This window comes from Lepidochelys kempii, chromosome 17 (assembly GCF_965140285.1).
Source record: "Lepidochelys kempii isolate rLepKem1 chromosome 17, rLepKem1.hap1, whole genome shotgun sequence".
Classification (NCBI taxonomy): domain Eukaryota; kingdom Metazoa; phylum Chordata; order Testudines; family Cheloniidae; genus Lepidochelys; species Lepidochelys kempii.
Genome location: NC_136396.1, coordinates 4,532,194 through 4,557,793, shown reverse-complemented (window position 1 = coordinate 4,557,793; position 25,600 = coordinate 4,532,194). Strand labels below are relative to the sequence as shown.

Here is a 25,600-nt window from a genome sequence, read left to right as displayed (position 1 = left end):
CAGCACTTTCGCTCATGGGTGGGTGCGTGCATGCGTGTTATTTCTGCACACAACACTTAGTAAAATAAGCGCTGCTGAACATGGTGTTTTGCTTCTGGATGGCTGGGGCACCAGCCGCAGGCAGAATCCATTAATCACCGCAGCTCTCCAGAAATAAGACACTGTGTCAGAGGAACTTGTTCCTTATTGCTATTCAAAGCAGCCTGCTCAGCAGATGCTTCAAGGAAACAGAGCAATGAGGACTCTGAATGACTGTGTCTGAGATTTCCAAAGGGGCCTAGGGGAGTTGGGCACTTAACTCCCATTCAAAGTCAATGTAAATACCAGTCTCTGTTATTTGGGCCTTGTTTTCGGCCCAGACCCATTGGGGAGCTAACTGCAGTCGTGGCCGTGCAGATACCATCTCCCCTGCACTGTGAATGGCTCCAGCGTGCGAAGGAAAGGAGGGAGACAGTGAGACAGAACAGGTGCCATTGCAGAACTACACGGCCTCCTCAGTGCAGCAGGAGGATGCTCTCTAGGCCAAATCATCAGAGTCAGAGACCGAATTAACCTGTTTTGCTTCTCCATTCCAGCAGCCAGCCAGAGCAGGCTCGTTCTGATAGAAAAGGGACGTTTTTCAGGCAGCCAGGGGAGCCTCAGGCTTCTAAGTACAGGAGATCTGACTTGAGGTAAACTGTCCTCTGAGTGTGATTCCAGTAATGCCCAGGACAAAGTGACGTGACCCAGCAAGTCAGTGGCAGGGCGAGGAACAGAACCAGGGGCACCGACTCCCAGTCTGCTGCTGTCCCTCCCAGATGTCCCGACTGACAAAGTGTCCCCCTCCTCCCCAGCCTCCACGCCCTTCTGCAAGGGCATTCCCAGTGGCTCACCATATCACCTGGCTGCTAATTCAAGGGCAGGTATCCAGTACTAGCATGCAGTGAGGCAAACCATCGTGGGTGCTCACAAGCCCCGGTACTACTTCTCGCGAGTCTGAGGCAGACTCAAAGTGCAGAGCTGCACAGTCATGCTCCTGCCCTGAGCAAGCGGTGCTGTGCCACTGCCAAAATACCGTGCCCACCACTGGGCCACAAGAGCCATTCTCCTGTATGTTACTACGGCATGTCTGGGACCAGGTGATGCTTTACGGGAAACCATGTGTCTGCGTTATGCCACACGTGTAGTGAGGACACGCACCCAAGGCGGCACTGCTGGCTTTCTGGATGGATAATTTGGACACTTCCGTGTATTACCTTGGAAGCAATCAGCAGCAGAGAGCAAAGCTTCCATTCCCATTAGCTTCTCAATGCCTGCTGCTCAGTTACAGCAAAAAGCCTTCTGTGGAACCCACCTCTGTGCACGGCAAGCATCCATTTGGAATTCAGTTTTGGACCCACTGCTAATTCCATAGCTCTGGCCTTCAACCAGCATGGGTGCATGAAAGGCCATGTTAATGCTCTTATTCCAGAGCCACTGTTCAAAGGCAGATCAAACGTGGGGCTGAATGTGCAGCCCCCCGGCTCTCCTTCATCCACTGAATCAAGGGAGGATTTACAGACCTGCCTTGGTGAACCGTGACACAGGCAATGGGCGTGAAAGCACTGATGTACATATAGGAAGCAATGCACAGCTATGCCACATGCGTTAAATTAACACACCACCACACCCCCAAAACAAGCACTCAGCTGACATGACAGCACCACATGCTGCTAATAAACAAAACTAAGCTTCATGTCCTTACTGGGCCAGTGACTTTTGTTTAAAAGCAACCCGTTTCCAAGCACACGTCAAACAATCTGTAGGATTCACAATGGGCTAAGCAGGGAGGGAGGTGTGAAGATGTGCTGTGTTGAGCACTAGTCATTAGGAAAAGGAAGCAGCTTTAGAATGACCTGGAAGCAAAAACCTCCCTTTGTCCCCTGAGCCCTCCAATCTCTCGCTGTTCAATTATTAGGCAGATGGCTAAGAACACTGTGTCATCACTTCCCCAGCAGCACGCTCCTGTCCCAGCCTTGCTACCGATCCCTTCGGAAGGAATATTCCCCTAGAACAGATTGGCACAGACATGGTGTGTGAGTTTGTGTGTGTGCGCCCTTTCCGCTGCAGAATGGGGCGCGGGTCATCGACCGAGCATAGCCCACCTAATCGATTTCCTGCCATTGCAGGGGCATCCGTGCCATCTCAGTCTCTCTCGTTCTCTGCCGGTGGCACACACAACAGTTTAGTCTCCTGAGGACATAAGTCTGTAAAATGGGGTGACAGAACTTGTCCACTTTGCCAGGCGGTGGGGGGTTCAGAGTGGACACTGACCAATGCTGGGAAAGAGCTTGGCTGAAGAGACTGGCATAAAAGTACAGAGGCTCATTGTTTTCTCAAGGAAGCATTTTCCTTGAGGGCTGTGCTGCAGTTCATTCTGTACATCTCATGCTCCAAGACGTTTCACAAGGGATTTAAAACAAGGACATTTTCAGTCACCACAGGCTGATAGACACCGTCCTCCCAAGCATAGCGGCAGAGAGGCACATGCTATTGCACCTCCCAATCCCACCTACACAAATAACCCATTGCTCAGAGAACAGAACTCCAGGTAAACGGTGTGCGTCTCTCAAGCTGCAAAACACACAAAAACGCCTTGAGAACAGAACACTGCTAAGCAAGAAATGACTGAAAGTCCCCTCCTCTGCACAGATACACACAGCAATCATCGTGCATTTCAAAAGGGAACAATGGTAAAATAATTCATTTTCTCTGTAACCCACCACTCCAGCCTAATGCACTAGCGGGGTTTTAAATGGTAAGGCAGTGGAGGGAGAAAAGCAGGAAGGGGAACATTTGGGATGCCTGGAGTTATGGTTTTATCCTGCTGTCACTTAGAACACAGGACTGGGCAAGAGGGGGCAGAGTGCTTTATACAAGATCAAGGTGATTTACGCAGCTTCTGGGTCAGACCGAAATAAAAAAAGCTATGTGGTTGCTCCCAAACTCAGCCCCAAGTCAGGAAAGCATGCCCACTTTGGGGAAGTAATTAAACTGGGATTTCCGGGCATGCTGCAAGTTAAGCACGTGATTCAAAACGGCCCTGGTTTGAACCACAGGCTTTGCTTGTGCCAGCATTTTCCTACCTCTGTACTAGCATCAAAGTAGCTCCACTAGTGGAAGAGCTAGCGTCGAGAGGGCGTCGCTGTTTTTACCACCAGAACATTTCACTGAATGGGGAAGGCAACCTAGTGAGAGACAATGTGGAAAAAGCTGAAGTACTCAATACTTTTTTTGCCTCTGTCTTCACAGACAAGGTCAGCTCCCAGACTGCTGCACTGGGCAGCACAGTATGGGGAGGAGGTGACAGTCCTCAATAGTGAAAGAACAGCTTAAGGACTATTTAGAAAAGCTGGACATGCACAAGTCCATGGGGCCGGATCTAATGCATCCAAGGGTGTTGAGGGAGTTGGCTGATGTGACTGCAGAGCCATTGGCCATTATCTTTGAAAACTCGAGGCAATCGGGGGAAGTCCCAGAAGATTGGAAAAGGCAAATATAGTGCCCATCTGTAAAAAAGGGAAGAAGGAGAATCCGGGGAACTATAGCCTCACCTCAGTCCCTGGAAAAATCACGGAGCAGGTCCTCAAGGAACGCATTTTGAAGCACTTGGAGGAGAAGAAGGTGATCAGGAACAGTCAGCATGGATTCACCAAGGGCAAGTCATGCATGACCACCCTGATTGCCTTCTATGATGAGATAACTGGCTCTGTGGATATGGGGAAAGCGGTGGATGTGATATATCTTGACTTTAGCAAAGCTTTCGATATGGTCTCCCATAGTATTCTTGCCAGCAAGTTTAAAAAGTATGGATTGGATGAATGGACTATAAGGTGGATAGAAAGCTGGCTAGATCGTCGGGCTCAACGGGTAGTGATCGACGGCTCGATGTATCTAGCTGGCAGCCGGTATCAAGCGGAGTGCCCGAGGGGTCTGTCGTGGGGCCAGTTTTGTTCAACACTTCATTAATGATCTGGATGATGGGATGGATTGCACCCTCAGCAAGTTTGCAGATGACACTTAGCTGGGGCGGGTGTGGGGGGGGAAGATATGCTGGAGAGTAGGGATAGGGTCCAGAGTGACTGACACAAATTGGAGGATTGGGCTAAAAGAAATCTGATGAGGACAAGTGCAAAATCCTGCACTTAGGATGGAAAAATCCCATGCACTACTACAGGCTGGGGACCGACTGGCTAAGCGGCAGTTCTGCAGAAAAGGACCTGGGGATTACAGTGGACGAGAAGCTGGATATGAGTCAACAGTGTGCCCTTGTTGCCAAGCAGGCTAATGGCACATTGGGCTGCATTACTAGGAGCACTGCCAGCAAATCAAGGGAAGTGATTATTCCCCTCTATTCGGCACTGGTGAGGCTACATCTGAAGTACTGCATCCGGTTTTGGGGCCCCCACTACAAAAAGGATGTGGACAAATTGGGGAGAGTCCAGCGGAGGTCAACAAAAATGATTAGGGGGCTAGGGCACATGACTTATAAGGAGAGGCTGAGGGAACTGGGGTTATCTAGTCTGCAGAAGAGAAGAGTGAGGGGGGATTTGATAGCAGCCTTCAACTACCTGAAGGGGGGTTCCAAAGAGGACGGAGCTAGGCTGTTCTCAGTGGTGGCAGATGAGAGAACAAGGAGTAATGGTCTCAAGTTGTAGTGGGGGAGGTGTAGGTTGGATACTAGGAAATACTATTCACTAGGAGGGTGGTGAAGCGCTGGATGGGTTCCCTAGGGAGGTGGTAGAATCTCCATCCTTAGAGGTTTTTAAGGCCCAACTTAAAGCCCTGGCTGGGATGATTTAGTTGGGATTGGTCCTGCTTTGATAGCAGCACCAGACAACACAGTGCTAAAACACAGGCAGCCAAAGGCACCTTGTCTATGCCAAGGTTATGCTACACCTCTGGTTGAGCAATCCGTGCAGCTATTCTGGAGCTGTCCCTTCAGCATAGACGAAGACAGCACTGACTGAGTTAATGCAAACCCCAGCTTGCCATGGTCTACACATGGGGCCAGTGCTGATGCTGCTACACCAACAGCTGTCTGGGGGCTATGTGGAGTGTAGACCAGAGCTAATGCTCCCACCATGGCTAAACTGGGGCCAGCGTTCAGTAGAGGTGGTAGGGCAGGGCCCCATCAGAGCTCACCAGTACACGAGGCAAGGATACGTAGAGAATCCAGCAAAGGAGCAGGGAGTCAGCAAAACAAAACAAAAGGCAGCAAAATGAGCTCCATGGAGCCCTTTCAACAACACACACAGCTCGCTGTCCAGTATCTCTCTTGTTCCTTGTTACACTGCTCAGACAGACAGAGTACTGCAATTCACTCAATTTGCATTCCTCCAGGGAGGCCACAGTAACACCCCTGCTGGGTAAGCACCAGTCAGGCCAGGCATCCAGATAGATAAGGTGCTGCACCAGAGCTCTGCATGCCAGTCTAAGAGCTGGCCCAGCTCTAAATCCTGGGACTGACCTTGAAGGTGCTGCCTGAAAGGGCCCCGGCTATCTCAGAGATGGGCTCTCTATAGGCTCTCCACCATGGAAGTGGAAACCAGCAGCCCCCAGCGAGGAACTCCTGGGAACTGGAAAGGAGAGAGCAGATGCCCAAGCCTGCGGAAGGGACTCAGCTGAGTTGCAGCCCTACCAGTCACTGGGCGTGTGCAAGATCTCTCCCTATGTGGCCAGTGCTGGGCTGTGGCTCTGTCTGAGGCTGGGGAGGGCATACTCAGGTGCTGTTGTGATGGACACCTGCACGACATCAACCATGACACAGGCAGCATCCTGAGCATGGAAGCACATGGCAATTAACGGAGACTCCCTCACTCTGCACGCAGAGGCTGCTGAAGGGAAAATTTTGTTTGGCAGGGAAGAGAGCCCAGGTTTATAAGATTTAGTAAATCGGCTTCTGTGCTATTTAGTCCATAAAGGTTCCCCACAGTGGATCCAAATTCCTTCCCCCTCTCACTTGTCAGCATAGCACAATGAGGTTAAGAACTCCATAAATATCATGCACAGATAGCCAGTAATTTTCTGAGCCATAGCTCTGGCTGACACCAGAGTGTTGATGAGGTGCCGAGAGCTGGCTAGCTGGAGGCATCACATATGGAGTGTGTCTGCTGGGGGCACGTCTCCTGAATGCCACAGAGTGGTGTAATAATTACAGGCCACCCACCCTTGGGTCTGCTAAAACAGGGATTGAATGGGGAGTGGTCTGAGCACAGGACTGGAAGCCAGGAGTTTTGATTGCAGTTCTGAGACCAACTCTCCAGGGCCTTCGGCAAGTCACCTAAGTCCCAATGCAGCAAACACTTAAGCGTGACATTAAAGTTAAACACGTGCTTAAATCCAGCTGACTCAGTGAGATAAGCACATGCTTAAGTGCATTGCTGAAGCTGCCTCTAGTTCTCTGCCTGCTCCCAACTTGTCAAACAGGGATCTATAGTTCCCTCCCACACCAGGGGACTGTAGAAATTCACTGCTGTTTGCAAAAGGCTACAGTAGCTCTTAGCTCCATGATATCACAGCCTCTGAGCCACCTTCTACGACTGGCTCGAGCATGGCACATACTAGGCACAACCCCAGCACTGCCAACTGCAGGAGCCTGCTTGCCACAGCGCCACTCTCACTGCAGTACTAATAAAGCAGGGAAAAAGGACTTGTTTTCTGGGCATTAGATTTTTCTCTAATTCCTTTGCTTTTTGAGGCAGGGGAGGAATATCGCAAAATGGGTTGGTAGCCCAAAGCACGTCACCAGGGCAGAGGAATCGTATAATACAGAACACCAGCTCTTACATAGCACTTTTCATCAGTAGATCTCAAAGCGCTTTTACAAAGGTCAGTATCATCGTCCCCATTTTACAGACAGGGAAACTGAGGCAGAGAACAGTGATGTGATTTGCCCGAGATCACTCAGCAGCAGCACTGGGAATAGAACCCAGAGCTCTCGAGTCCCCCTCCAGTGCTCTTTGCTGTGTCACTATCTGTTCTGGCACTTTGCTGTCCAAGGTTGCCCAAGCCATTACTTTTCGCTGGCGAGCAACACGAAAAGAAACCGAAGAGACAGAATTGGGGGGGAGGGGGGAGAGGGGAGGAGATAAGGCTATTTTACTGTTTGTCTAAGAAGAAAGGTTCCATCAGTTTTCATTAGACAGAGAAGCACTTTGGTTGGAGCTGTGGTTTCAGCTACAGAGAAAGCTCTGAAGGTTATCGTCACCTGGCATGCTGGGCACATATAACACTTATTACTGGACATTTTAATGTTCTTTTCTGTCTAGTGATCATGGCTTTTATTATTTTTATATAAAGACCTTTTAAAAAGGCAGTTAAACCAAGATGGGAAAAGATAATGCACGGGAAAGAGAGAGAGTAAAGCCAGAGACTGATTTCAGTTCAGCTCCAGCACCCGGCTCTCTGTAGAGCACAAAGCATGCCTTGACTTACGTTACAAACCTGGACCTGAGTCAGGGGAACAGAACATGTGGATGGCCCACTAGCTTGAGAATTACCTCCCTGGAGATCACTAGAGGCTCATCACCCAGCACGGCCTTCCTTTTGTGAACCCAGAATTATCCACACAAGGCGTCCACGGACACTGAGCTAGAGCTAAATGTGAGCTTGCCAATTGCACCCGCACAGAAACAACTTTTCCATTTAAAATCTAGGTACACGGAGTTACGCAGCTGCCAAACGACTGCAAGAAGGGTTTTCTTGGGCCAAGTTAGTTCTGCAATTTGTCACACTGGGGCATCTTCACCTATCGGACACAGTTCCATGTTTCAAGATTTCATCTACACTTTTTGGGGTTAGTTTTTGCAGTTTAAGAGGCCCTATTCTGATCTATGCAACCAAAGCAACCTCTGGAAGAGCTATCTGTAGAGACTTTGCACCCCAAATGCCTCACTCGGAGCCCAACAGATTCTAGAGATGGCTGGGGCAAAGATCCCCCAAGAACTAGATGCAGTTTGATGCTTCTGAAACTGCCATACAACTAAGGGGATATCTACACTGCAAAGAGAGGTGTGACTGGAGCATGAATAGACACAGCTGAGCTAGCTTCAATCCAGCTAGCACAAATAACCATAGCAGCCAAGGGGCGGCAGGCTTGGCTGTACATGCCCACCTGGGACCCTGGGTATGTATTTGAGCGACTATCCTACCCTGCTGCAGCTTCACTGTTATTTACTGGAATTAGCTAGATCATAGCTTAGCTTGGGTATGTCTACACATTCTGCAATCACGCCTCTGACTGCAGTGTAGACACCCCGGAGTGCTAAGCAGATGACAAGAAGGGAAGCATTGGCTGGGCTTTAGAGTTCAAATGGGACTGGGTTAGTGTGTGGGTTTCATAGGTGTAGACGCTTAGATACCATAGTGAAAGGCACTTGATAGACAGAGAGTCAGATCTGAAGCCAATGGAAAGATTCCCATAAACTTCAATGGGCTCTGGGTGAGGCCCATGGTTGGGGGATGCCAGACATTAAATAATCGTGGAAGCAGTCTAGGACTCTGCAACACAAAGCCCCAAGGTGGAAATTACAGTGCTTTTGCTCTGGAACCAGGAGGACAAATATCACTGCAGCTATGTGATAGGTTTTCTCTACCACTATGTAAGGGCCAGCACTGTGCAAAGTGGTAGTCTTGTTTACACTGCCTACGGAAAACCAGCGGAAGGGCAGGGAACAGAACCCACGTCGCCGGACTCCCAGTCCGGTGCCCTACCCACCAGACCATGCTAGGTGTCCCCTATGGCCAATGACTCACCAGAAAGGAAGCATTAAGAGATCCACACCACTACTCCTCCCGTCTCCCTCAGAAGCTAGACCTCTTGCCTCAGTGTGCCTCTGTCAGGCTAACCTGACCATGAGCTTAGTATCGCAAGTCCACCCCACACTCCCTCCCCCTCTCTCGGAGGCACAGCACATGAGGTTCTGACACCAGGCATTTATTTCTTACACAGATTTATGTTGGGGAAAGGCACCGCTCTCCCTTGTAGCTCTTTACCTCTCTTTGTTCACTGCAGATTTTGCACAGCCACAGAGGGCGTTTCTGGGTCCCAAGACTTTCAATTCCACATTTGGTGCAGACTTTCTGAAAATAAGAAGAGAGAAAGAGAAGGACACAAAACAAAGTCAATAGCTCCAACTCCTCACAATGCCACTCTGAAGGCAAGTTTCCCCCCAGAATTTAGGTTCTGCAAAAACAATTATTTTGATGCTCCTTTCATTTACACCAGCGTAACTAGTGATCCCAGGGGAGTCACTCCTGATCTACACTGGAATCAGTGAGAGGAGAATCCGACCCACTGCCTCCAGTTGTGTTACTCCTGATTTAAACATTTAAACAAAACCTGAGACCCTCAGAAATAATTTCCCAAGTTGGGTATTTTTTTACAATGATCCCCAAATGAAGTAATCATTTCCCTACAAACTCTAAGACCCAAACATAGCAGCACTGAAACTGACAAGAAACACAAATGAAATGATCTCATCCATTTTCACTGCAATATAAAAGTTAAACATGGAAAAACTGTTAGAGTTTTAAAATTCTTTCAATTTGAGTAAGTCAGGTAAAAGAACCCCACCCTCCCTATGTGATTTTTTAACCTGACAGTCTCCCTTTCAAAAAGTGGCTGGGCAGTTATTGATTCTCTGCTGATTTGGAAATGGAGTAGACCATACAAACAGGTGTATTTCCTGGAGACAACACCTGAATAGCATTTTATGGAATCTGTTTCTGCACAAGGAAACTTCCATGTCTCCACTGGCATAACAAGTCATTTAGAGCTTGACTCATCTAATATACTCTAACAAAGCTGATGCATCTCAATCTTGGTCTACAGTTTGAATGAGGAATGGGACGGAGCCTTTGAGCCTCTTTGGCCATCACAGCAAAAGCCACTCACCCAAGGGCCTAGGAGAGCAAAATCTTGTTTACAGCAATGCAAATTAAAGCCCCCAGTTGGGATTTTACATATTCCTCTGCTCTGCCTCAAGCCCTGGTCTGCGGCTTGGTTTTCCTTCCCATCTGTTGTCCATATTGGCGTAAGCTCTTTGGGGCAGGCACTCTGACTACGTGTCTGCACAGCACCTGACACAATGGGACCCCGATCTCGGCTGGGGCCTCTAAGCACCAGCTACTGCAATAGAGATAATAAACCCACTCTATCAGTTACACAAAACAACCCCAACTGCTTCTTCCTTCCCGAGTTGGGATTTCAAGGAGAACATGCAGAGCCACAGCTTTCTGCCATAGGTGCAAGCCACTGACGGGGAGAGCAGACAGCCTGGCCGGGGATGGGGAAATGGAATCTTTTACCTTGGGGTCTGTCATAAATATAAAGGGAAGGGTAAACACCTTTAAAATCCCTCCTGGCCAGAGGAAAAACCCTTTTACCTGTAAAGGGTTAAGAAGCTAGGATAACCTTGCTGGCACCTGACCAAAATGACCAATGAGGAGACAAAATACTTTCAAAGCTGGAAGGGGGGGAGAAACAAAGGTTCTCTCCATCTGTGTGATGCTTTTGCCAGGAACAGAAAAGGAATGGAGTCTTAGAACTTAGTAAGTAATCTAGCTAGATATGCGTTCAATTCTGTTTTGTTTAAATGGGTGATAAAATAGCTGTGCTGATTGGAATGTAGATTCCTGTTTTTGTGTCTTTTTGTAACTTAAGGTTTTGCCTAGAGGGACTCTCTATGTTTTGAATCTGATGACCCTGTAAGGTATTTACCATCCTGATTTTACAGAGGTGATTCTTTTACTTTTTTTCTTCAATTAAAATTCTTCTTTTAAGAACCTGATTGGTTTTTCATTTCTTAAGATCCAAGGGTTTGGGTCTGTGTTCACCTATGCAAATTGGTGAGGATTTTTATCAAGCCTTCCCCAGGAAAGGGGGTGTAGGTTTCGGGAGGATTTTGGGGGGAAAGACGTTTCCAAGCGGGCTCCTTCCCGGTTATATATCTGTTAGACGCTTGGTGGTGGCAGCAATAAAGTCCAAAGGCAAAAGGTAAAACAGTTTGTACCTTGGGGAAGTTTTAACCTAAGCTGGTAAAAATAAGCTTAGGGGGTTTTCATGCAGGTCCCCACATCTGTACCCTAGAGTCCAGAGTGGGGAAGGAACCTTGACAGGGTCTAAATTGGCAATGAGCCGATAACGTAACTTACCCTTATTCCAGCCACAAGTGGGGCTTGAACATGACCCTCTGTCACTGGAGCTAAGGGGCCCAACTCCACGATTGATACCAATATAATCCAAGAGGCTGACGAAGAGCCCTGCAGTGCATCAGGTGATGGAAACATTGCTGACGGTCCTATCTCACCCTTGGCCCAGGACTCCGATCTCGCTCCCAGCTAGTTTGGGACAGGGCATCTCCCGACACTTCCGGTGGATGAAAACAGCATGGCCATGTCCCCCTCTTCTCTGAACCCCCTTCCGTTCACTATATGGCTCATAATACAGGCTGGAGGCAGCTCTGCCAGCATCGCTCCAGCAGCATCAACCAACCAGCATGCAAATGCAGCCCCTTGTGGGCAGAGACAGCTGAGGACAAACGGGCCCGAGAGACCAAACTCCACTCCACGGTTCCAGAACAAGGTACCGGAGCCACCCACAATGGAGGGAACAAACAACTGTGCCCTGTACGCTGTGCTCTGCATGGCCGGCCAGCCAGCCGACATGGCGGCAGCTGGGGGTGGTGGTGGGGGGAGATTAACTGGAGAAAGCACTAAACAATTCCACAGAGTTACTGTTCTTTGTTTCTCCCCAATTCTCATCCCTCCCCTCTGCTGTGAAATAACTAGTAACTGGCTGTCCCCACTTGGAATGGGGCTGTCAGGACTCAATGCCTTGCCACACAAACTGACAGGGACAGTAGATTTAAGCAGCAGAGGGTGCAGTCATTACCCGTTGCCCATTTCACTGCACCCCAACCTCCTCCTCTCTCTGAAGACTGACTCAGAAACTCAGCCTTTAATACACTGGCAAATTTAAAATGCCACATGGCATAATGCATTCAAATGCTCCCCCTAGTGGAGATTTGCAGAACTTTTATTCAATTTTAACTCCATATTTTAACACACTGAGAGTTTGGGGTTTTTGTGTTTTGTTTTTCTCAGACTTGCTGGAAAACTGGAATCTTAACCCAAAAACCTCACTGTCAGGTTCTGAAGAAGCCTCAAATAAATAGGTATGTGGATTTGCAGACACTTAAAAATAAACCCTGTCATCCATTAGCTGAAATGCCAGACTCTTTCTTCTTCACCTATTACAGGTTTATATTTATGATATATTTATGATAGTCATTATTGACACATCCTCAGTACGTGGAATACCAGACTGGGTCTCATTGCTGTTATTGCTGCATGTAGACTATGCATTTAAATGCTATGCTGATTTCACACTTGTTGTGTTGTATTTATTTCTGAAATAATAAAAACTCTTTAATATTGAAAAGAAACAAATTCTAAACCAGAAGGTAGGACCGAGAAAACCCACAGGATTCAAAGGGCTGGAAGCCTCTATATTTTGCAGCAGCAACTCACTTAAGATGTATTCATTGCTCTGTTTCGTATACATTATGTTGCATTCATTACCAAAATTCCTGTTATTGGTCTACATGTGGAGGGTGTTGGGATTCCAGTGAGATGGCAGCATTAGCAAGAAATTTATGAACTTCAGAAATCCATAATCTCCTGACGAGTCACTGCTTATTGCACAAAACATGGAACAAGTGACAGAGCTCTCCTTAGGGGAGGGAGCATGAAGTTATGTTACATCTTTCTACCTGCTGAGGCTTAAGAGTCTGCAGTACATTATGTCTGGTCACTACCCACCCCCACCATGCTGCTGAAAGTGAAGTAAAAGAAACCAACCATAAGCCCTCAAACAAGTGGCATCGAGTGCTCTCAAAGCCTCAGGAGTCCTCACAGCAAGAGGTTCCTATCACCATACATAATGACAGGTTTCAGAGTAACAGCCGTGTTAGTCTGTATTCGCAAAAAGAAAAGGAGTACTTGTGGCACCTTAGAGACTAACCAATTTATTTGAGCATAAGCTTTCGTGAGCTGAAGTGAGCTGTAGCTCACGAAAGCTTATGCTCAAATAAATTGGTTAGTCCCTAAGGTGCCACAAGTACTCCTTTTCTTATCACCATACAGTTGCTGTGAAATTCACTAGAGTTCTTCCCTGAATTCCAGCTGACCTTTTCTGATCAGTGTCCAGTGAATTCCTGACTAAAGAGGAATTGTCTGGAAAAAACAAATAACTTTGCCCTTGGACAGGCCTACCATGCAAGGATCTCAAGGTGCTTTAGGGTTCCCAACACACCCATGTGCCCTGCAGTGAAGGTAAAGTTATTATCCCTGTTTCACAGAGGGGGTAGCTGAGGGACAGTTCATGCAACCCTCTGCCCCATCCTCAGCACGTGGGACTCACTGGAAGGTGGACCAGAAAATGCCCCAGTAAATAGACATTTCCCTACAGTTCTAAGCTAGCTGGTTGTGGATGTGCTGAAAGCAGGATTTTCCAGGGGAAGAGGGTGGGGAGCCCGGCATGTCCTGTTATTCTCCTCACTTGAAATGAAGGAAATAAATAGCAGTCTCCCATCCACTGGCCCTTATCTCCCTATGAGCAACAGAGAGTTGCAGGATTTGTGCCCAAGCTATCCGAGTGACCTTTGCCCTCTGCTCCACCAAGGACAGTTGCTCAGATGACCCAGTTTGCCCCATCTCTGTGCCCAGGATCTATGTGACCAGGCCTTCTCAGTTCAAGGACCACCTCCACCATGCAGGTGCCTCCTTCGTTACATCTTCTAGGGGGATTATCTCCTTCCTTCCGCCTGTGTTCCGAGTTGAGGATCTCTCTGAAATAATCTGGGCCTTGTGGTTCACATATTGGCACACACTCACCCCAGCACTGCTGCGAACAGTTGGGAAATCAATCTACATACACCTTCTGAATTCCAGTTTGATTTTATTAACTCTCTGTATCCTTCCTTGTGTCTTAGAACTTCACTGAGTTCTCATTGTGCTAAGGAGGCAGAGCAGTGGCACCTGGGTTGGGTGGGTGGACTATTGACATTCGGCCTAGATCTAACAGTGCAATACAATGGGTATGTTAAAGACGATGGCCAAAATAAGAAAAGGAGTTCTGTCCAGTTGGGCTGGTAACTAAGCAACAGCTTGCCTAGCAGGGGACTTTGTCGGGTGCACTTTTGGAGGAGAAGGCATGTGCGGGAGGGGGATTGAATCCCAAAGGATGCTTAGGAGTGGTGAGGAAACTGAGGCAGGGAAGGGCATGCGGTATAACTTGGCATAGCCTGCGTGCAGTCTAAAGAAAAGAGTAACTGTTCTGGAAGCCTTTGCAAAGCCTGTGTGTCCTGTGCTTCAATTATCACATGTTCCTGGAGAGAGGAACAGTAACCCAGGGCACCCACAAGGCTGGACCTCTGCAGCACCATCTGCTTAAGCTATTGGGATGTCTTAGGGGGTCTGCACTGGTCCTGGGGCCTCGGGCAGCTGGACTATGAGGTCCCACTTCTATGAAGGGGTAACAGAGAGTCTGTGCCCAGGGGTGCACCAGTGGGACTAGAGAGACAGTGCTGGAACCTGCCCAGGCCAAAGGAAGACCGAGAGGACCGCTGGATGGGTTGCATGCTGTGGGCTCCATGTGGCCACCTCCCCTGTAGTGGTGGGACTGGGGTCCATGGAGCAGCTCCAGCTGCCACACAGGCCTCACTTTAGCCACTGCTACCTAGAGAGGATATTGCCAATATGGGTGGCTCCCTTCAGCCTGCTTAAAAGGCTGAGCTGGGCGCTGAATAGACAGCTGCTCCAAGCCAGGTGCCTATGCTCATGCTTCCCTGTGCATGTCACTGAGGCAGAACTATGGAAAAGGGAGATTTCTCCCAGGGCAAGATGGGTTTCAAGTGTATGAAAAAAGCAACATCCCAGCAGAGGCTCTCAGATGATGTGGTGGTTGCCTTGGAGATCGTCATCTCCGCAGCTCTCCAGCTTAACCCCTTGGTTGCTGGAGTCCGGACAAGCAGTGGTCTCCCATCCAAGTATTGCACTGCAGCAAAAACCCTGCAAACTGAAGCCCACCATCTATTTCAACAGCACGGATGTCACTGGGACAGCAACATGCTGTAAGCTTGCAGCAAAGATTTAACCGTGTACCAGCCAGGGGGATGGCTCAGGGGACTACATATTAGCCCTGAAATAGCTGTAGTTCCAAAATGGATGGATCTGAAGTAGAGAAACTGAGCACCTTGCAGTTACAGGGCTGACGTTCGGATGAGACCTCGATAATGAGGCGCATGGAGTTTGCTGTGAGAGTTCCCCATTGAGCATAATTGCTGCCCCCTCCCCCCACTGTTTACCTAACTGATGTCTTCCACCCCAGACGTAGCTGCAGTTCATTGGGGTTCTAGACACAGGGCTTGTAAAGCTCTTTTGGGATCTTGAGGGAAATGAGAGATATTAAGGACTGGGCAGGGACCAGATACTTTGGGTTTTTATGACAAAGCACCCCACAGTTAAACGCTATTCAGTCAGCTACCACCCTCACCCCTGCAAGACGAACCCGAGCTGGATTAGCCTCCTGGGTATTTATCGGAAAACAAGATGCCAGGAAGCTCACCTTTTTGCAATCCTGACAGAAGACTGATGTGGTCCCCAGCAGACCCAGCAGCTCACCACAGAGTAAGCACTGAGACAGCCCATTCCCCATCACGTTCTTCCTCATGTTTTCCAGCCGCTCCACCAGGCGCCTGTAGGGGAGCAGAGATTAGAGGAGATGACTCTGGAATTACTGCAGTGAGGCAGACTCTGTAGGGAGGAGCATGGGCTAGTGGTTAGATCTGGACACCTGGGTTCTGTTCCTGGTCCCCCACCCCTCTTCGTGAGGCTTTGAGCAAATCATTTAATCCTCGTGACACGGTTTACCCACCTGCAAAATGGGAATAACAACACCCAGCTAACATAATATAATCAAACCGGAGACAGCCATGTTATATCCCTGGCTTGGCCCGTGAGTGCAGAGCAGAGAAGTTATGCTCACAGTGCATGCAGGGGATGTTTCAGCATTCTAACGAAGGGTGGCTAATAGGGTAGCTTCATACGGGTTGTATGGCCTTCAGCTTGCAGCACGGAGCAAAGGTTTCGCGCCTTTGGAACCCAGATGGGCTTTAAATGCGTATGTCAGAAAGCAGGGCTCCTACAGGAAAACAACCCATCCCAAAATGAAGGGCACAGAGGAAGCTGGGTAATCCCCACTGGCAACAGCTCAGGTTCTAGGACATTACCATGGGCTGCCAGTGCAAGGTGCAAGCTATGGAGACACCACCCTATGCCTGGCTGTGAGGTGGGAAGCCCAAACTCTGAGGCCACAGGACCCCAAGCGGGATGGGGAACACCAGCAAGCCTTTGCATTAATAAATAGGCGGCTTTCCATGCAAAAAGAGCAAAAGTCTGCTTGTGAGGGTTCCACAGCAGCTGGAGTGGGAATGCAGGGGCTGTCAACTTGACCACAGAACATGGATGGCGTACAGAGCTAGGATTATGGCGCTAGCTCACCAGCACTGCTTCTATTTATACATGGAGCAAAACAATAATAATGCAGTTTATCAAAGGCAGAAACCAGCAGCAGCTGTGCATGTGGGTGCACTAAGGGAGAAAAGGCAAGGCCATTTTTTACCCACCTACGTTCTCATTAGGACCAGAGCCTCATAAAGCAAGCCAGGCACCGATGGGAAAGCAAGGTCTGTTTGGAAGGGGTGCACACCTTATAGTGAGGAGGTTGGGCCAGACAGCAGAGCCATAAGGAGCCATCGCTGCTGATTTTGTAACCCGTGGCCTCCACATAACAGAACTTTAAAGAGTTAGTAGAAGAACTTCAACGAGGACTTTAACAAGTAAGGGGCTGGTGCTTAGAGGGACCTAGGGCTTTCCACGCTTAGCTCACCAGCCAAGTGGGAGCGGTTACCATCTGATGCCTGCACAGTAGCTTTCACATATGATGGGGCTTACACCACACTCTCACAAAACACCACCGTGGCTAGCACTAAATAGCACCCTCCCCGAGGTCCGGGCATGTCAGTTTCCAGGGAAAGGTTCTGGCAAGTCGGGGGAATTTTGCACAAACTGTGCCTAATCCAGGGGTCTTCCTTTCTTCTCACCCTTTAACAACAAGCCCCCAGTGGCTTCCTGCTGGGCGACTCGCCTGCTTTGATACAGTCAGGTGCAGGGTTAACACTGTCCTGTCTGCCAGGCCAGTCCTTTAGCTTAGCCAAAAGTCAAATGAAACATGGCGCGGCGAAGATACCGACAGACGAGGATGGTGCCAGTGAATTAATGACTCCGGCTAACAAACCGTTCCCAAGGAGTCAGCCAGCCAGAACACTCCACACTCACTGCTCTGAGCAAACAACCCCAGAGAATTCCTGGGCAGCCAGAGACTGTCACCCGGGAGTTCTGACTGCAGCCCCAACAGCAGCTGTGCAGCTCAGTCTGGTTCCTAAGGCCTTGGCCAGAGCCATGCGTGTGGCTAACGTAGCCAGGCCAAGCTCACCCCCCAGCTACACGAGGTGTTGCCTCAGTGGCTGTAGTCAGAGCAAACCCCTGGTCTAGACAATACCCAAGTATGGGAGTGAGAAGAGAGCTCCTGTCCTGCCTTTCGCCCAGCCCAAACCAGAGCTAGACAGACTGGGTGAGGGAGCCACTGACAGAACTGATGCTCAGCCTGTGTGGTGATTGGACCACAGCAGGACCGGAGAGCCACCCTCCTAGGATGGATCCTATGCCCTCCTCCAGGGAGAAATAAACAGCAAGTCCTTAGCTGGGAGGGGCGACCGTACCCGATTCGCTGCTGCTCAACAAGGTCCAGCTTCTCTGCCCTGCGGATGACCTCCAGGATGACCTCCAGCTCCTTCGGGTTCAGCACCTGTGTTTTCCTCTGCTTGTCAGTCTGGTTTGTGTGCACCGACCAGCCAGTTTGGAGCCTGCAGGGTGGGCAGTGTCACACTGAAGGCTGGAACAGCACAGAAAGCCTCTGCCACGCCCAGGTGCTGAGTCTGGGAGCCTAGAAAATCACAACCATCGACTTGCCTGCAGAGATGCTGGGTCCCAAGCAGGAATCTATCGACACGACTGTTTCACATCCTGCACTTCACCTTTCCCATAGGGCTGAGAACCGATCTCCTGCCACTAACCTAACTCCTCCCGCCCTTGGATTCCCCTTCTTTTGAGCAGGTCTAGTTTTCATTTTACATCTGAGTGTCATTACCCCAGGTGGGGTGTCAGCAGGAGAAGGAAGCATTGTCTAGTGGTTAAAGCAGGGGTCTGGGCCTAAACTTTCCAAGATGACCAGTGATGTTAAATACCTCCATTTTCCACTGCCCCTAAGACACCTTAGAGCAGTGGTTCTCAACCAGGGGTATGCGTAACCTTAGGGGTACACAGAGGTCTCCCGGGGGGCACATCAACTCATCTAGATATTTGCCTAGTTTTACAACAGGCTACAGAAAAAGCACTAACGAAGTCAGTACAAACTAAAATTTCATACAGACAATGATTGTTTACACTGCTCTATATACAGGTTGAACCGCTCTAGTCTGGCACCCTTGGGACCTGACTGGTGTCAAACCAGAGAATTTGCCGACCCACAGGAGGTCAATGCAGAGTGCCAGCGGGTCTCCAGAGGCACAGGAAGAAGGAGTGGGGGATGCTGTAGCAGGGAGTGCCAGATTAGAGAGGTTCGACCTGTACTATGCACTGAAATGTAAGTACAATATTTATATTCCAATTGATTTATAACTATAGGGTAAAAATCAGAAAGTCAGCAATTGTTCAGTAATAGTGTGCTGTGACACTTTTGTATTTTTATGTCTGATTTTGTAAGCAAGTGGTTTTTACGTGAGGTGAAACTTGGGGGTACGCAAGACAAATCAGGCTCCTGAAAGGGGTGCAGTAGTCTGGAAAGGTTGAGAGCCACTGTCTTAGAGGATCCTGATTTCCAGAAGCGCTGAGTGCCCCTGCCACACACACACACTGACAGGCTCCTTTAAGGCATCTCATGCTGAGCATCCAACATTATTAGGTACTTTTGGAACCACAGGCCTGGGAGTTCATCCCCAGCTCAGCCACTGACCCGCGGGGTGACCTGGGGGATGTCACTGTCCCTCCTCTCTGTCAAATGATTTAATTCTCCTACCCCTCACAGGCTTACAGGCCTAACTCACTAGCATCTCAGTAAAGGGTTCTGAGACCACTAAATGACCTCAGATATGCTCGAGCAGCACAGAGTACCATGATAACATGCGGCTCAGTGCCAGATAGCCAACCCTAAGGGGAGCTCCACAGCAGAGACTGCAGGAGGCTCTGTCCTGCCCATACAACGCTTACAGCCACTGTCCTGTCCAGCTGGGCACTGTTACATTTTTAAGCCATTTGAAGCAGACCCCCAGGAGGTTCAGCTGGGAGCAAGACTGGGGGCAACTGGGCGCAGGCTGCTGCCAAAGGAAAGCAGCTAGAACAAATACAATTCAAGCCACTGACTTATCCCAGTCCCCTCCCCACCAGCAATCTGACTTGGGGGACAAAACAAGATCAAATGACATGTGCCTCCAAACAAAAGAGCAGGCACCAGCTGGGGGAGGCCATGAATTATAGATGGGGTGCTGCTAGGACTGGCTTTTGCATCCACCAACTTTGCTTATTAAATATAGGGTAGGTGGTGGGAACTCAAAGGAGGGTGGGGGTTGCAAGCTATTGCGCAGGAAGGAAACTCCAGACAGCATCCAAGCACAGGGCTGCGCCTCAAGAGGCATCCGAGCAGCGATTCCTGTGGCTGCCCTCAGGGAAGCCAAATGACATAGTTGGCCTCCACAAGGCAGCTGCATTGACACTAAAACACCTGGAGCAGGGCAGCACTAGGGGTCCTGGCAGATTTCACAAGCTAAGCAAGGTCAGGTCATTGCATGGATGGGAGACTGGCTGGGGCAGCTAGGTACTGCTCTCAGTGGGGCGGGCAAGCCACTAGCTGGTCCACATTTGGCCCAAGGAGGGGGGGTGGGCTGCACTGCAGTGACACACTGATCACTGCACAGCTTGTGTATCAGTTTCAGATTTTAGAGCACGTTCAATCCCTTTAGGCAAGGAGGAGTGATAGCAGCGATGCAGGATGTTATTACGCACCTGCCCTCCTCAGCACAGGAGCAAAGCCACCAACTCCGAGGAAGCTCAGGTCTCACGGGGAGCAGGAGAGACCTCTCCCCTCCTACTCCTGCCCAAGCCGGATCTGAAAAGCAGCCACAGCTGTGGGTGTGGAGAGACCCAGCTCTCCCCTAGTCTCTAGATCAGGCAAAGAGACAGGGCATGACCCTATCATGAGCAGGGCAGGCTGGGAACCCTCTCCAAGGTCTGGAATGAGAGCTAGGGCTTGGGCTACCCACAAACCAGAAAGAAAGTAACTAACTGGGTTTTGATCCGCCCCATTACCTACTTGGCTGCAAGTGTGTCTGTGAGCAGCAGCTGTTCAGAATGGAAGTGTCCTATGTCCACTGAATGGCTCTGGTTTTCATGTGCTAATCCCACACTCAGACTTGCATGGGGAGAACATAAAACGGTTCCAGTTTGTGTGTGGACCAGCCCTGGGCAGGGTGGAAGTCAGTCTGGTGAAGGAAAACCCTCACAGGCCTGGCAAGGGAAGCCAGTTTGGAGGGATGGATTGTGGGGGGGGGGGTGGAGGGGGGTTTCCACTGGTTTCCTCTCGCATGGCCAATAATAAACTGGGTTTTGGCCTATCTATGCGGGTACTTATATGCACCGTAGCATCTGAGTGCCCGATAGCCTTTAACGTATGTATCCTTACAACACCTCTCTCGCTTGCCTCAGAATACACAGGAAGCTTGTGGGAGAGCCAGGAATTGAACCCAGGGCTCCCAAACCCCAGACCACTGCTCTAACCACTGGAAAATCCTTCCTCCCCACTTACAGGCTTTGTCTTTGCAGTTTGGATGCTCTGAGATCCAGGGGCCTTGCCTCACAGGCAACTAGCACCGCCCCTTCTGCCCGAGTCTCACAGCCTGAGAATCAGCCTGGGGGCAAGAGTAAACCCTGTAAGAGATCACGCTCTGTGGCCACTGCTGTTAACAGAGAGAGAAGGAAGAGCAGGAAGCACTCACTTGGCTCTCAGCGCCAGCTGCCGGTCATTGGGACACACCCACTGATCACTGCCGTTGCCAAAGATAGTATCAGCCATGGCAGGAAACTGGAGAGAAGGCCGGAGGAATCACACCTGTAAGAAAAGGAAACAGCACCAAACAACTAAGTCAGTCATTAACCAACGCCTGCCTAGAGTGAGCACAGCCCAGGGCTCTGCTCAGAACCCAGCTCCATGTGCTGCTCTCAGCAGCAGACGACAGAACATGGGAGCAGAGCTTCAGCATTCAGATCCAAGGGCAGAGCTTGGCTCGTGGTCTGAACACATCAGGGCACTAACCAAGGGCAGCGCTCATGTACCTTTGCACAGCAAGACTCAAGATCTCAGGAGAAACTCTCTCCTCAGAGCAGCGCACTGGAGAGCTGGGACCTGACGCTGGGAATGGGCAGGCCCAGGAGGCTAGTGCTCTGCCCTGCCATGCAGGAGACATGCGTTCTGTTTTTGTGCCTGGACTCTTATTGCCCAAGGCCAGCAAAGGGCTGGTGACAGATTCTGCATGACTGAGTAAGTTGCATTTTGATGGTCCTAAAAGCATGAAGCCAGGAAAACCATCTACGCCAAACTTTCTTGCCACACTGATCTGTGCTGCAAGAATCGTGGCCTCTTTGTCCTTCCACAAAATGAACGTTGGCTGCCGCTCAAAACACCAGCATGTGATCGCTTTAGACACAACCCCTGTACATGCCAGACCATCTCTGTGTACCCATTACTGCCTTCCAATGGAATAGCTAGCGATGAACCGCGGATCATTCCATAATCAGTGATCACTGTTTAATTCCAGACCAATGCATCCACACAGAGACAATACTAGTTAACTCTAGTCTCTATCTGCTGCTCCAGGGGAGGAAATTATTTGTCTTCAACAGCTGCTATAGGCCTGTAGATGTTCTGGACAAAAAAACAATTGAGGCTTTAAGCTGATCTACATAAGGAAATGTATTTAATCAAGATGGCAGGTTGGCTAACAGGTGAACATGCTGCACTGAACAGCTTTCTCCAGGTGTAATTTACTTGCTTTCACCTACAGCTCTCATCAGAAGCCTGTGCTTTGTGGATGCTGAGGATTTTATACACAGGGGCTCGCTTATCATATTGCAAAACCTTGTTGATTTGGCCCAGGGAAGCATACAGACAAACTCTTTCATAAGAAGTGATTTAAGCTTGAACTGGTTTTCTAACATTTCAGGAACACCAGGGTAATCAATGAGAGGGGAGGAAATGTGAACAGCTGCTGGCTCTATGTCCCTCCTGGCTTGATCTATATAGTTTTGATTCCAGCTGGGACAAGAAAGAAAAACATTGAAAGACTCTTGATCAAAGTACATTGTCTACAGTCAATAAAAGCTCCCAAGTCTTTTCACCAAGCTTGTCTATCATCCAAGTGCTCTCAGCCAGATGACACAAGACATTCCCCAAGCAGCAGTTTCAGAGCGAGAGATTCTCCTGAATCCCCAGCAAAATGCTGTAAAAGTGCCGGTAGGTTTTTGCAGTTCCTGCTGAAGCGAAAACCGCTTGGCACTTAAGAGTTATCGGGTCCATTTATTTTTTAATTTACAAAATATGCCTGATGCCAGTAGCTCAGGGAGTGCATGCTTCATTTAATGCACTGGATTTTATAAACAGTGTTCAAACAAAAAAACCCACTCTCTGACGCCATCTGGATCCTCCCAACTTTGCACTACACCTTCAATGCAATATACTCCTGCTCTATCAGACCAGCAGAATCAAGGGGCTTCCCCTGAGAATGTGTGTGTAGATGTTTGCATCTGGGGACGGTTAGCTTGATCCCAGCTGCTGCAGAGACCCAAGGGGGGAGGGAGGTGTTATTTGGACAGTATATAGTGTAAATACAGTGGCACTTCCCATCAGGTGAGCTCAAAGCTCTGTGCAAATATTAGTTAGGCTTCACAACTCCCCCCACCTGGTGAAGGAGGTGAATATCATCACCCCATTTTACTGACACATAAGCTGAGGTAGAGAGAGGGGAACTGATCAATCAGGAGTCCTGTCTCATGGGTCCACGCTCTCACTGGAAATATGGACTGTGGGAAGAGAGTTTGCAATCATTTGCCGTAAACTTCTAAACCCTAAAGGAGTTTTAAAGCGAGATATAAATCTTGGGGCGAGTGCATTCCGGGGTGTGATCCTTGGAAGGAGAACTGCACAGCAGGTGTGGAATCTGCTCACAGACCAAGCATGCTGCAGAGCGCAACAGCACTCTGGAAGGCAGGGTCCTCACTGCTTTGCATATTAACAGTTGAGGCTGAACTGCAAAGCAGTAGTACGCGCACAGGTTCCTTGTGCTAGCTGCTTGATAGCAGCAAGTTCTGGGTTCAGCATTTATGCTCGGCTTTGGGTGCCAGTGACTGACAGGGAATTCACCTTCGCATCCCAGTAGGGCTGGCAGAAAAGCCACAGACTGTGCTAAGTAGTAAATCAAAGTAAACATGACATGTGTGCCTAGCGATGCTCCGTGCACAGCACAGCCGAAGGCACCCCACACCAGGGAAGCAGGGAGGTTACATGTGGGAACTTTCACTAGAGTTTGTGGATGTCCATTGCTTAAGTGGGGAGAGAATGTTTCCCTCTGCATTGGAATCAGCCCGCTTCTCACGTCTAACCTAGATAGGCCCCGCATGAGAGGGACGGAAAGACAGACATCTAGGCCTATAGAGAAGCCAATGTAGTCTGCAGGGTCTGTAGCCTGGATTTTCAGAGGTGGGTACATCTACCCTCATCACCTGGGAAGACTCACAATGATGCACGTAAGCAGGGCAGTCACACTCATTTCCACTGGCCAAAACCTACAGCTTTCAAGTTTATCGTCCCTGGTTTAGCAGCTGGGAGGATGTCGTCTTCCGCTCCTACAGAGCAATGCCACATGAGAGGCAGCATAATGGCTACGGAAGGACAGGAAGAAGCACGGAATCACACGTGCTCAACCTACCTAGATAATTCACGGGGTGACTCAGAGCAAGCTCAGAAGGCTGCACGTCACCCTGTAGAATGGCATGGGAAACAAGAGACCCCAAAGGTAACGAGCTGGAGCACTGTCAGGTGTTTCATGTCATTACTGCATCGTCACTTGTCTCATAGTTCATCTCACCCAGCCAGGAACATATGCCCTTTCTATAGTCAAAAAATATCTGAGCAAGAAGCTGTGACCCCTCTCCATCTCCATTCCACCACACACGTCTCCAGCGGGATAGTCAGACTTGCCTATCCCCAGCTAGATGCTAGCAAGGAAGGACCAGGGCTAGGAGAACCAAGCCAGGTTGGTTACAGTAAAAATCCACCCAAATCACCAGCTGTTTGAGAGATCACAGGTAAGTATCCATATCCAGTAGACCTTTTCTTCTTTGTAGCAACTGCAGAATTCCTAGTCTGTTGTCTAGGTAAGCAATGGGACAAAGCACAACTTATGCTTCACACTGAAGAACTGCAAAGCACCCCTCCGGATTACCTTACTGCTCTGAGGTCTGACCAGCCTAGAAATTAGCAGCTTTGTAGCCAGGCTGCCTGTACAATCTGGGCAGGGCTCAAAGAGCATCAAACCACTTACACTTTGCAATAATGCCACAGGCTTCTAAACAGACAGCAACTCAGGAGTCAGATTCACTCCAGTTGAACTCATGTGTGTGCAAGTTAACACTTTATTGCCTGGATTAATACAGGACACAGTGCAAAGCACATGACCTTCAATACGATACAAAATGCGGTAGCACTTCAAGCAACTGCTAGCTGTATTACAGGTTGCTTCCCCTTTGGGGAATAATTGCATTAACGAGCAATCACATTGCCAACACACCAGTTACCTCAGCTACATAGGGATGAGACGTGAAAAGCACACTGGGAGTTTTACCTCTGACTGAAATGGGGCCCAGATTTCACCCGCTGTGTGCTCATCTCCACAACAATAAACATACCACAAATTGTGTGTGTCACTGTGAGATTTCCAGTTACACCTGGCAATAAAAACATTACAGGTCTCCACTTCAAAACCCAACCCTTCAATAAACACCCTCCATTTTAAGATGTGGCTTGAAGTTTTGATTTTATAAAAACTAAGAAAACCCCACAGATGCTAGTAATTTTTACCATGACTTTTTCTTCTAATCCAGTTTGTTTTGAACAAAAATGCACTATCGTGTTTGCAATGCTAGCATTGCAGCCCTGCCAAGCTGACTGTCTACAAAGAAAAAGAAAACAGACATTGATGGTTTTCACAGTCCTGAGATGCAAAAATTAAACCATCAGCATAAACAGGACCAAGACTATTGGTTCTGCAAAACGCTCTCCATGTTAATTATCTAAGATGATATTAACCACCCCCAACCAATTGTAATAATCTTGTTTACAATGTCTGATGTT

General features: G+C 49.1%; 1 protein-coding gene across 4 annotated transcripts in view; it reads right to left on the bottom strand.

The window, feature by feature from the left end:
- Positions 1-25,600, bottom strand: part of RPH3AL (rabphilin 3A like (without C2 domains)) — a 122,765-nt gene that overhangs the window by 80,816 nt on the left and 16,349 nt on the right. For 3 of the 4 annotated variants that reach the window (XM_078849263.1, XM_073316016.2, XM_078849262.1), the window contains exons 2-5: positions 21,192-21,304; positions 17,865-18,008; positions 15,650-15,779; positions 9,016-9,102 (exon numbers count right to left, since the gene is read on the bottom strand). In XM_078849263.1, coding sequence (XP_078705389.1) covers positions 9,016-9,102; positions 15,650-15,779; positions 17,865-18,008; positions 21,192-21,268 — 438 coding nt within the window. In that variant the 5' untranslated portion in view covers positions 21,269-21,304. The remainder of the gene's footprint in view (positions 1-9,015; positions 9,103-15,649; positions 15,780-17,864; positions 18,009-21,191; positions 21,305-25,600) is intronic. The other variant, XM_078849264.1, reaches the window with a different exon arrangement.